Genomic DNA, 13,413 nt, shown 5'->3' with positions numbered 1-13,413 from the left:
AAACATTCCAAGGTATTTTCTGAAAGATATAGTGAGTATTTTAAAAATTTTATTTTTTGGAAAATGCAGGAAGAAAATATTTTTTTTTTCTACAAAGTTAATTAATAAGATATTTCTACAACACATTATAGACATTCTTAGAATTGCACATCAAAACACATTCTACTTCTTTTCCCCAGTATGGTGATAGGATACGTTTTCAAGCCCAGCCATATAGAGGGGCCCAAAATCCAAGGAAGCACAACCAGGCATTACAGAAACATAAATTATGCATCTAATTTCCTGACATTTTTGGAGGTTCTAGACACCAGGATAGTAAGTCTTTTGAAGGCTTTATTGTTTTGACACATGTTTTTGGAAAGTGCAGAAAAAAAAATCAAAATTAAAATGGAGCTGAAGTCTCTGGTGAAAAAATAAGTAAGCAGCAACACAAACTGTAGCTGTTGACTTTTAAAAAACAGCCCCTCATCTGTCCCAGGATCCTGCAGTGTCCTTACCTAGTGTCCTGTGTCCCCGACATCTTAAGTGTGGGCACCTGGCTGTGACAGCTTATGCCTTTACAGCCAGGGGCCTACTGTGCATGAGCGAGTGGTGCTGCACATTGTGAATGGTTCTGCAGTCCTCTGGGACCTGTCATGTGTCCCAGAAGGCTGTGGAGGAGGCAAGGAGATCCTCCCCTTCTGATTGCCTAGGCAATCGCAGCGGAACTGGGAGCAGGTACCTGTCAAAATTGGGTACCTGCTCTCACCCCGCTACCCAAAGATGCCAGTCCTTAACGGGGAGAGGGGGACGAGGCCTTAAAGCAGAACTTCTCCTTCTGGATGGAGCTCCCCTTTACATTTTTTAAATGAAGTTGTCAATGAATAAGATATTTCTCACACACAACATGGGCATACTTAGAATTACTCCCCAAAGCACATTCTGCTACTCCTCCTGAGTATGGCGAAACTACATGTGCAAGACTTTTTCACTGTTTGGACTGAATATATTCCAGTTACTATAGGCCAAGGAAGCCTAGCCTAATGGTATGTGGCTGCCCCCAGGGATGTCATATTTACTGGCCAGGAAGTACAGGAGGCTGAAGAAGGGTAGAACAAAGAGTTTCTGTGGTTCCAGGAATGCAGTTGGTCACAGCGGATGACTGGCACTGGTATCTCACAGGACCATAGTCAGTTGGATGTGCAGATGGGTCAGTTCAGGCTGCAAGCAGAGACATGGTCAGCAAACAGGCAAAGGATCAATCCAGACAGCAGGCAGAAACGTGATCAATAAACAGGCCAGAGTTAGTACAGACAGCAGGCACAGGACCACTGTGCAACACTGCACCCCCCCACCCCATTGTGCACTCCAATCTTTCCCCCCATATCGTGCACCCCAACTCCATATAAACCCCCTTATCCCACTTACTGGTAGTTGGTGGAGTTCCATTGCACAGCATGCTGGTTGGCAGTGGTCCTGAGGATTAGGGAAGAAAGGAGAGTGAGAAGAAGGGAAATAAGACCCATCCTCAGCTGCACATAGTAGTGCACTGTCACACACTCTGCTCCGCCTCCTCAAATCTGCCCACTCCAACCTAGAACAGTCCAGTCGGACCTGCCCACACTGTCCAAGAGGGAGAGAAGAAGGAGCACATCTCTGACAGGACCAGAACATGAACTAATACCGACTGATCTAACACTTCTCACCCTGAATCCTTACTAATTTTGGGAGTAATAGTGAGCTAAAAAAAACAAAGAAAATATAAAATACACAACTCTGAGGGAGGGGGGTGCTTTCCCAGCAGCTAAACTGCAACTACAGTTGCCACACACATAAAAAAGTTGTTCCGGGAAAAGACTGTTGGGTTTCTAAATTATGAACACAGTATAAACCATATAACTATCTTTTCCTACACGGGCTGTCTCAGCTTCTTAAACTATTCTGCCAGTGACAAATGGCTGCTCGGGACCGATCCCTTTATAATGAGGGGGCTGGCACACACTAGGTCCCCCTTTTTGACCTTTCTGATCTTGCGGACCAGAGTGGAACAGTCAGCCCAGGGTCCTTTAACACTCAGTAGGGTGAATTTCTACAAAAATTCGTCGAAACCTAAAAGCCCCTGAATTGTTGGCGAACCCACCATAAAGCAAATCCAAACCTTATTCCCACTTCACACATCTCATTATGGATGACTGTTGAATGTAGTACATCAACAGTATATGTGAAGGTTAAGTCATAACTGACTTTTGGTGATGGGCCAGCCCTCTGGGCACCATGTCTGATACTTTGATAAGTTTTTTCTATAGATTTTCTCAGCTTTTTTATTTTAATGAGGTAGGTTTTCAAGTATTTTCTCAACCCTACCCAATAGTTCTGGCGTCGTACTGGCATGCAGAATAACACATCTGCATAGCCTATTTGTACACACATAATAGGGCCAATCTGGACAGGAGCCAGTAACCCTACTAGTAGGTCTTTGGACAGTGGGAAGAAACCACAGTACCAGGGGAAGCCTATGCAAATACGTGTAGATATATCAACTAGTGATGTGAAAAAAAAATTGCAAAACTGGAGATCCTTGAGAATGAATACCTAGATTTAGAAGCAACCATGTTTCTGGATAATTTGGCTTTTCAGTAATATGGTACAGTTGCTTATCTTCTTTAACACCTCTTGCTTCCTCAGAAGTAGCTTGAGCCAATTTCCACATTCTGTATATCACTACATCCTTACCTTGGTCAGATATGTCCTAAATTGTACTACTGGATCTAATAGCAGTTGTGACATCAAGAAACTCTTATTCAACTTTACCATTCCAACAGCAGCAGTGACTGTTTGACTTTCAGCACTTTACTCCTTATCAGGTGCTGGACCTTTCCAAGTCACCCCTTGTCTCTGTCCTCCACCCACCTCCAAGCATTTTTCATTGGTTCCACCCCCTTCCAGTACTGCCCTTTTAGAAAATACAGAACAAAGTATCATTTTGTGGTGCTAATTAATTTGTATGGAATATATTAATGATAACAAGAAAAGCAGTAAAACAGATCCCCTGCAGCCAGCCACAATAGACCAACCTCTAGCAACAATAGACCCTCCCCCCAGCAACAACGGATCTCCCCTCAGCCAGCATCAATAGACCCTCCAGTAATCAGCAATAATAGATCCCTCTGTCAACAGTAGATGCATCCCATCAACAATTGACAAACCAGCAACAATAAATCCCCCACCAGCATCAATAGACCTCCTGAGAACAATAGACCCCCCTGCAACTACAGATCCCCAGCAGCTGCCATCAATAGACCCTCCAGCACACTCCATCATCCCTTGCCATTACATACAATCAGTGCTGGAGGTGCTGTAACTACGCTCCCTTGTGCTCCCACTGAAAAAAAACCCTGTTCCTTATACAGTATATTCATCTTTTCAGAGCAACGCAGCAGATGCAATACATTAGGAGTTTTCATCCATATCCTCTTTGTCTTCAACTGTACTTTGTTTTTCATTTGGAGGAAAGTCTCAAGCCACCACCACCAGTTCCACGTTCACCTATAACAGGAACAGTGCAGATTCATACTGAACAGAGATGTGAATAGCAGAAAGAATAGGCGATACCTTGGCTCAGAGCCACAGTGTTGGATTTGTCATCTTGCTGCAAATACGAAGTTAAAAAAGTTATACTTCAACAAATTTGGAAATTGCAAGATTTTTGCCATAGCTGCTGATGACACTTTCTGCTGATGATACTACCTTCTCTAATGTCCCTGACATTTTTGCTGGCTGCTCCTCAAACATTAGAGCGTACTTACTGCTTTATGTTACTTGACAACATGCACAGGAAACCCAGTTTCAGCTTGTCACTTCATGTCTAAAAATACCAAAACTTTATTTTTTAACTTAGGCCTTTTATATGTTCATGTAGAAAACGATGCTTTACTTCTTTGTCAGAACTTTTAAAAAAAACATAGATGATTCATGTACAGTGAGGAACAGAAGTATATGAACACCCTGCGATTTTGCAAGTTCTCCCAGTTAGAAATCATGGAGGGGTCTGAAATTCACATTGTAGGTGCATTCCCACTCTGAGAGACAGAAATTAAAAAAACAATTTAGGAAGTCACATTGTATGATTTTTAAAAAATGTATTTGTCTTGCACTGCTGAACATAAGTATTTGAACACCTGAGAAAATCAGTGTTTATATTTGGTACAGAAGCCTTTGTTTGCAATTACAGAGGCCAAACGTTTCCTGTAGTTCTTGACCAGGTTTGCACACACTGCAACAGGGATTTTGGCCCACTTCTCCACACAGATCTCCTCTAGATCTGTCAGGTTCCGGGGCTGTCGCTGAGCAACACGGAGTTTCAGCTCCCTCCAAAGATGTTCTATTGGATTTAGGTCTGGAGACTGACTAGGCCACTCCAGAACCTTGATATGCTTCTTACAGAGCCACTCCTTGGTTATCCTGGCTGTGTGCTTCGGGTCATTGTCATGCTGGAAGACCCAGCCACAACCCATCTTCAATGATCTGACTGAGGGGAAGAGGTTGTTGCTCAAGATCTCACAATAAATGGCCCCATTCATCCTCTCCTTAATACAGTGCAGTCGTCCTGTCCCCTTCACAGAAAAGCACCCCCAAAGCATGATATTACCACCCCCATGCTTCACAGTAGGGATGGTGTTCTTGGGATGCAACTCATCCTTCTTTTTCCTCCAAACACGACGAGTGAAGTTTAAACCAAAATGTTCTACTTTGGTCTCATCTGACCACATGACTTTCTCCCATGCCTCCTTTGGATCATCCAGATGGTCATTGGCAAACTTCAGACGGGCCTGGACATGTGATGACTTGAGCAGGGGAACCTTCTGTGCAATGCATGATTTGAAACCATGACGGCGTAGTGTTCTACCGACCGTGACCTTTGAAACTGTGGTCCCAGCTCTCTTCATGTCATTGACCAGCTCCTCCCTTGTAGTTCTGGGCTGATTCCTCACCTTTCTTATCATCAGTGATACCCCATGAGGTGAGATCTTGCATGGAGCCCCAGTCCGAGGGAGACCGGCAGTCATCTTTAGTCTCTTCCATTTTCTAACAATTGCTCCAACAGTTGATCTATTTTCAGCAAGCTGCTTGGCAATTGACCTGTAGCCCTTTTCAGCCTTGTGGAGGTCCACAATTTTGTCTCTGGTGTCTTTTGACAGCTCTTTTGGTCTTGCCCATGGTAGTAGTTGGCGTCTGACTGACTGTGGGGTGGACAGGTGTCTTTAAAGAGCTCAGACAGGTGCTACTAAGTTAGATTAATGAGTGGAGTAGAGGTGGACTTTTTAAAGGCACAGTAACAGGTCTTTGAGAGCCAGAATTCTTGCTGTTTCTTAGGTGTTCAAATACTAATGTTCAGCAGTGCAAGACAAATACATTCTTTAAAAATCATACAATGTGATTTCCTGAATTTTTTGTTTAAATCTGTCTCTCAGAGTGGGAATGCACCTACAATGTGAATTTCAGACCCCTCCATGATTTCTAAGTGGGAGAACTTGCAAAATTGCAGGGTGTTCAAATACGTCTGTTCCTCACTGTATACCAGGGGTACTGAATTAAAATTCACAGAGGTCCAGTTGGTAACATTTTTGTTCTGCAGAGGTCCAAATCTCATTTTTCTTCTATTATTCAGGTCAAAGTCCATAATTAATGTCCTCATTCCCCCCTTTCCCATCAGAGCCCCCCTGTACATCACAACTCCCTTTCACATCAGAGCCCCCCCAACATTATAGCCCCGCTTACATCACAGCCCCCCTTCACATCACAGCCCCTCCTTGACATCACAGTCCCCCTTGCAACAACAACCCCCCACATCACAGTTTCCCCCCTCCTGACATCACAGACCCTTTATATCACAGCTCCCTCCTCTCCCATCACAGCCCCCCATATCACAGCTCTCCTTCTCACATCACAGCCGCTTATATCACAGGTCTCATCCTCACATCACAGCCCCCTCAGTATTACAGTTCCACCCTCTCACATCACAACTCCCCCTATCACAGCACCCCATTTCACAGCTCTTCCCACCCTCACTTCACAGCCCCCCATATCACAGCTCTCCCCTCTCACTTCACAGCTCCACCCCAAAAGCCCTCCCCCATTTCACAGCCCCTCCCCACTTTACAGCCCCCCTCACTTCACAGCCCCTCATATCACAGCTCCACCCTAAAGGCCCCCCATTTCACAGCCCCCCTCTCACTTCACAGCCCCTCATATCACATTTATCCCCCTGTCACTTCACAGCCCCCTCTAACAGCTCTTCATATCACAGCTTACCCCTCTCACAGCCCCCCCCACATCACAGCTCCCCCATATCACAGTTCCCCCTCTCAGCCCTCTCCCACATTACAGCTCCACCATATCACAGTTCCCCCTCTCACAGCTCCCCCCCCCCCATATCACAGCTCCCCCATACCACAGTTCCCCCTCTCACAGCCCTCTCCCACATCACAGCTCCACCATATCACAGTTCCCCCTTTCACAGTACCCCCCCCCCCCATATCACAGTTCCCCCTCCCACATCACAGCTCCACCATATCACAGTTCCCCCTCTCACAGCCCCCCCATATCACAGATCCACCCCTCTGACATAACAACCCCCCTGAACTTCCCCCTACCTTAACTCCTTAACTGAGCATTGTGGAGGGCGTGAGGAATGGCAGGGTGGACTCCTGTTCTGTATGTACTTGCCTGCCGCCACCATCATTGCCACTGCTGTTGAAGTCACAGCAGGGAAGAGGGCGGGAGGAATGGAAGGAAGGACTCCTCTTCTGAATGTACTGGCTTGCTTCTTTTTAAAAAGCAAGTGACTCACTTGTTAATATGGAAGGTTGGCTCCCCTCCCCTGCTCACCCTATAGACCTGCAGTGCCTCCTGCCCTCCTCCCTGCCGTGAGTTTGGGGGCAGCAGCATCAAGCCAATACATTCAGAAGAGGAGTCCTTCCTTGCATTCCTCCTGCCCTCTTCCCTGCTGTGATTTCAACAGCAGCGGCGACTACGGCAGTGCATGCAGTATAAGAGTCCACTTTGCCATTCCTCCAGATTTCTAACTCATCTGCTAAGTCCACTCATGCTGCTAAGTGGTGTGACCGCAGTCTGGACAGGACTGTCACACGGTCCGTATTCGGACCGCGGTCCCCCATTTAGTCATGCCTGATGTATACCAACCAAGAACATTCATCAAGGATATGATTAGAAATGTGTAAAGCAGGCTATACAGTACCTGTTGATGAAGCTATCCCATGCTGTTCCATTACTTTGTGTGCTTCTTACCTTTTCAGGTGAAATGTCAGTTTACAATTATAGTTTGTACCCTACAGACCCTAGCAGACTCACAACTGAAAATTACATTCTGCCTACCACAACTAGTATACAGTACAAGTGTTTAGATTTATAAACTTCAATGAAGAGGATCACCAAAAGAGAATCCAGTTGTAATGGGAAATCATTAACAATAACATATCATCAGTAATCATTTTGTGTTCATCAAGCTATATATTATTTCTTCATGGCCTTCCATGGTTCACTTTCCTTGGATGTTTCCCTTGTACGTACTGTATATACAATACCTTGAAAAAGTGTTCACATTTTGTCATGTTACAACCAAAAACATAAATGTATTTTATTGGGATTTTATGTAACAGGCCAACAGAAAGTGGCACATTATTATGAAATGGAAGGAAAATGATAAATGGTTTTCAAAATTTTTTACAAATAAATATGTGAAAAGTGTAGCGAGCATTTGCATTCAGCCCCCTGAGACAATACTTTGTAGAACCACCTTTCGCTGCAGTTACAGCTGCAAGTCTTTTTGGGAATGTCTCTACCAGCTTTGCATATCTAGAGAGTGAAATATTTGCCCATTCTTCTTTGGAAAATAGCTCAAACTCAGATTGCATGAAGAGCGTCCATGAACAGCAATTTTCAAGTCTTTCCACAGATTCCCAATTGGATTTAGGTCTGAACTTTGACTGGGCCATTCTAATACATGAAAATGCTTTAATCTAAACCATTCTATTGTAGCTCTGGCTGTATGTTTAGGGTCGTTGTCCTGCTGGAAGGTGAACCTCCACCCCAGACCCACGATTTTTGCAGACTCTAACAGGATTTCTTCTAAGATTGCCCTGTATTTGGCTCCTTCCATCTTCCAATCAACTCTGACCAGCATCCCTGTCCCTGCTGAAGAAAAGCATCCCCACAACATGATGCTGCCACCATCATGTTTCACGGTGGGGATGGTGTGTTCAGGGTGATGTGCAGTGTTTTCCGCTACATATAGAATTTTGCTTTTAGGTCAAAAAGTTCAATTTTGGTTTTGTCTAACCAGTGCACTACATTCTACATAATTGCTGTGTCTCCCACTTGGCTTCTTGCAAACTGCAAACAGGACTTCTTATGGCTTTCTTTCAACAATGGCTTTCTTCTTGCCACTCTTCTATTAAGGCCAGATTTGTAGCGTGCATGATTAATAGTTGTCCTGTGGACAGATTCTCCCACCTGAGCTGTGGATCTCTGCAGCTCCTCCAGAGTTACCATGGGCCTCTTGGCTGCTTCTCTGATTAATGCTCTCCTTGCCCAGCCTGCCAGTTTAGGTGGACAGCCATGTCTTGGTAGGTTTGCAGTTGTGCCATACTCTTTCCATTTTCGGATCATGGATTGAACAGTGCTCGGTGAGATGTTCAAAGCTTGGGATATTTTTTTATAACCTAACCCTGCTTTAAACTTCTCCACAACGTTATCCTCAGACGAAGTCCGGAAGTGACGAGGAGCGTTGGGGGAGTGACGTCGGGACGCACGTGCGTGGACCGGGGGTGTCGCCGCGGCCATTTTGTTGGTTTTCAACACATGGTTTTCTATGGTGTTTGGTTGGAAAAGTTTGGAACCATGTCTGGAGCTGATAATTTTAAATTTAAATGTAAGTGATGAATAAAAAGTTATCCCTATGCTTGGAATATTAGTCCTGAGACCCTTCTTATCTCTCTGAGGACCTTGGAAAAAACTTCTTGGAAGAAAATGTGGAAGAATATTTTTCCATAGTATTGTCTGAGCATTTCAATACTCATGGAGGGTAATGGTGTTTAGTACTACTGTGTGTTGGTTGATGGTAGACACTGAATTGCAGTGACCACAGAATGCTCACAGTTTGATGTGTGTGATTATATGCACTATAAGAAAATAATTTTTTTTTTTTTTTTTTTTGCACAAAAAGTTTTTTTGAAGTGTATTTTGGTTGCACGGGGTGATTATTGCTATTATTATTATTATTGAGGTAATGCACTACATATTATTATATTTTTTTTTCGAGGTGCGTTTTGGATGAAATATCAGCCAATCCTTTCAGTGGATGAAAAGAGTGAATAAATTTGGGATATTTGTGGACACTATTTTGGACTTTCTTTTTGGACACTTTTTTTTTTTTTGATTAGTGGGACTTTGTTGCACATTATATGTTTAAAATCAATTTATTTATTTATTTTTATCTATTTTTGTAATTCACAAAAAGGTTGTATATGCATGTGTTATCCTTGACCTGTCTGGTGTGATCCTCGGCCTTCATGATGCTGCTTGTTCACTAATGTTCTCTAACAACCTCTTAGGGCTTCACAGAACAGCTGTATTTATACTGAGATTAAATTACACACAGGTGGACTCTATTTTCTAATTAGGTGACTTCTGAAGGCGATTGGTTCCACTAGATTTTACTTAGGGGTATCAGAGTAAAGGGGGGCTGAATATAAATGCGCACCACACTTTTCACATATTTATTTGTAAAAATGTTTGAAAACCATTTATCATTTTCCTTCCATTTCACAGTCATGTGCCACTTTGTGTTGGTCTATCACATAAAATCCCAATAAAATACAATTACGGTTTTAGTTGTAACATGACAAAATGTGGAAAATTGCAAGGGGTATGAATACTTTTTCAAGGCACTGTATAGAGATCTGTAGTTTTGTCATTGTGTATTATGTACAATGATATGTTAGGTATGACACAGAAGATAAATAGCGGTGCACAAAGAGGGTTAATGTACATTTCTGCTCCACAGACTCTGAAAGTTCATCTGTAAAAAGTCCATAAACAGTCCATGGGGCACTACCGGCTGTTCCCAGAGTAAGTCAGCTCTGTAAGGAAAAGGATCAGATGAAAAAGGGAAAATGCCCTCTAAGTGCAGTATTAAAGGCAGACTTTCTCAAATGGGCAAAAACACTCACAGGATAGGGTAAACAGGATCATTCATCATGAAAAGAGGCACCACCGCTTGTCCATCTCTTGCAGGATCCGCCAGTGTTCTCCCGACTGCTAATGGATGGAGTCAGGTTGGGACGCTGAATGGCAACCCGGAAGTCTCCTAGGCCAGCTTGGAGCTTACACATGGACTGTCCCAGTGTTTTCACCTGTTTATCCTATCCTGTGAGTGTTTTTAACAGTCCGAGATTAACATTTACCTTTCCTTTACTACTGCACTTAGTGGGTGATTTCCCTTTTTTCTCTTATCATTAGGTTATGTTTGCAAATGGTACGATTATTTTTATCCCCCCCCCCCTTCTTTAGAGTTAACTGCACAGTACTGGAGGAAGTGGGTATAATTCCCTGTGAAACTCATTGAGGGATATTTACTTCTGTGTGTAATATATCAGTAGGGGTTTATTCCCCATTATGAATGGACTAACATTGAATGCTTATGAAGTCTCTGTACTTTTTCAGGGGGTATGGACTGTGCAGGATTTTATTATCTTGGCATTACATATGTTTTATAATTGTGGATTAATAACATGTACTGTAAATAGGGGTATTCATTCCCCTTCATTTTAAGCTGTGTAGCTGACTTAAAACTTATGGGGCCCCTGGGCAATAGGGGATCATGGGGCCCCTGTGTCCTTGCCCAAACTCAAAAAAGCCTATGAAAAAGGTACCAGGGGCATCTCATGGGGCCCCCTATTGACCCCGGGCCCTCGGGCAGTGCCCGAGTTTCCAAATGGTCAGTCCGCCCCTGGGTATGTGACATTCCTTCCTTTCGATAATAGGAATTGAACAGTCTCTGATATATGTGGTGCCTCCACCTATTCATCCTTCAGATCCCCAATATTTTAAACACAAGTTATAGATGACTTGTTGAAAATAAGATCTCATGTGTGGCTTCCCCATTTGTTATTCCTGGAATGTTTGGAACCTGTCAAGTATTCCCAGGCTCCCATGGATGAAAGAGTTCATTCATCCCAATAACTTGATTCCCGCAAAGTGCTTCTCACCTAGTCAGCAAAGCAGTGACAACAGGGCCAACACACCTGTACAAGGCTCCATTGGATGGTATACAAAGTGAGCAGTCCAAGGTCAACTAGATCTGACTTTGAGGGGAGTTTTCGAAAAGTCCTTCAAAGTCTTTGTGAGTCGTTGCATTTAACCATTGGACTCCATATAGAGTTGTACCTAAGTATCAAATATAGATTTGCCTTAGATGTTACATGTAGTTACCAAGGGAACTGCCAATCCACAAGACTCCGAACCATAACACAGCTAAATGAAAAGGGGGAAAAATTCCCAGGTGTGTTGCTGTCAGTCCGTACGCGTCACTTTTAGCGAGGACGTTTGCTGTGTGACCTCCTGGGTCCTTGGGTGATCGTCACTTTCTTTAATGCATGGCTGTCTTTCTGTGTAAGAGTGATAACGAGCATACGGGTAATCCTGACAGGCCTGAGTTTATCCGTCTGCCACTTCTGGCCTCTGCTAGCATAGACAGGAGGCACTGTATTCACACAGACACACTCACTCTCTCTCTCCCTCTCTCTCTCTCTCTCCTCTCTCCCTCGCTGCCTTCAGCTGACTGGCAGCAGCCTTCTTAATGTAGTTTAATGGCTTGACAAAGAAAGCCTGTGAGAAGATCACTGTAGTAGCTGGCCGTGGTCAGACCATGACCTAACTCGCCATGAACTTGGAAGGTCTTGAAATGATAGCCGTTCTCATCGTGATTGTTCTGTTTGTGAAATTATTGGAACAATTTGGGCTTATTGAAGCAGGTATTGAAGGTAAGGCAGTGATTCTTTTTCCACAACTTTATAACTACGCATGGATCTTGTGTTAATGACTACAAAAAAAAAAGTTTGCTTATTATTCTACCTTGTTGTTTATACGTGCGTGTGATTTGTAAATCTGAAGCTCATCAATCATTGATGTATAGTTCATCCTCATGTGCTACACTAGTCTTGGCTTTGAAAGTAGGTAAATACTTTGTGGTAGCAGAACGTCATGCAGGTGGCAGTCATTAAGGCAGTCCTAGAATGCTAATGTATAATGCATGTCAACTCACAGCCATTAACACAATGGATCCTTTGTTCTTATTGTGTTCAATAAGAAAAGAACATAAGACACAGTGGGGTTTATTTAATGAGATATGATGTACATCCGAGGTGCATTCGCACCACAGCAGCACGTGCATAAAACGCGCGTCATGCTTACAGTGCTGGGTTTTTTTTTGCTAGGTTAGCCGCATGCGAAAAAACACAGGAAGCTCAAAAAAGTGCATGTTGCTCTTGGCTGGTTTGTGGCGCATAAAGCACTCCTTTGAAATGAATGGGCTGCCCCATGCGTGAAGGGTGACAATGCGCAAAAAACACACACGTGTGCAATACCTGATGTCACGTGACATAGTTTGAATAGGAGCAAATCTGAGCAATTTTTGTACAAGCATCTTTTTGTTAACAAAAATTGTAATATATTAGGAGGATGTAATGAATATTAAGCTAAGATAAAGAACAGGAAAGTTCAAAATCTTACAAAGTATTATTTTACTGAAAAAGTAGTTGATGCTTGGAATAGACTTCCAGCAGAGGTAGTGAGCCAGTCAACAGTAAGTGAATTCAAACATGCTTGGGACAAACATAGATCTATCATAGATCAGACAAATACAGTAAGTTAAAAAAAAAAAAAAAAAAAAAAAAAAAAAAAAATATATATATATATATATATATATATATATATATAAATAACTTTTTTTTTTCTATCATCACTCTTCTTTGTTTCTATATTAAACTATCCAGTCCATCTGTATGTAATCAGGAAGACCCTTGCACTCTACAGTTCTTGCTAGATCTAAAGAGAATTGTACAATCAGATTGTAAGGCTACTTTTACACTGCTATGTTAAAAAAAATGCATCAAAAATTCATATGCATTTTTGCAGCTCTTTTATCACGGTTTTGCCACGTTGCATTGGCGTTTTGATGCGTTTTAATGTATTTTCGATGTTTGCATTGCATTTTTCCCTACTGGACAAAGCACTTCCCACAGGTATGTTGCATTTTTTTAATGAGTTTTTGATGCAGTTTCCATTCATTTCAATTGGGAGGTGCATTTCTGGTGTTTTTTTTATACCTAACAAAACATGCTCAAAAAAAGCAGC

General features: G+C 42.8%; 1 protein-coding gene across 4 annotated transcripts in view; it reads left to right on the top strand.

Moving 5' to 3' along the window:
- Positions 1-13,413, top strand: part of KCNIP4 (potassium voltage-gated channel interacting protein 4) — an 892,326-nt gene that overhangs the window by 383,479 nt on the left and 495,434 nt on the right. Inside the window, exon 1 of one of the 4 annotated variants that reach the window (XM_089677482.1) lies at positions 11,824-12,041. The exons of the other annotated variants lie outside the window; for them this stretch is intronic. Within the exon in view, the coding sequence (XP_089533608.1) occupies positions 11,942-12,041 (100 nt within the window). The 5' untranslated portion in view covers positions 11,824-11,941. Of the gene's footprint in view, positions 1-11,823; positions 12,042-13,413 lie in introns of those variants that run through there. 4 annotated transcript variants of the gene reach the window in all.

This window comes from Staurois parvus, unplaced genomic scaffold (assembly GCF_062004578.1).
Source record: "Staurois parvus isolate SC_StPar_1 unplaced genomic scaffold, SC_StPar_1.0 ptg000186l, whole genome shotgun sequence".
Taxonomy (NCBI): Eukaryota; Metazoa; Chordata; class Amphibia; order Anura; family Ranidae; genus Staurois; species Staurois parvus.
Note: the sequence above shows the minus strand (reverse complement) of the source record. Positions and strands in the feature narration are given on the sequence as shown.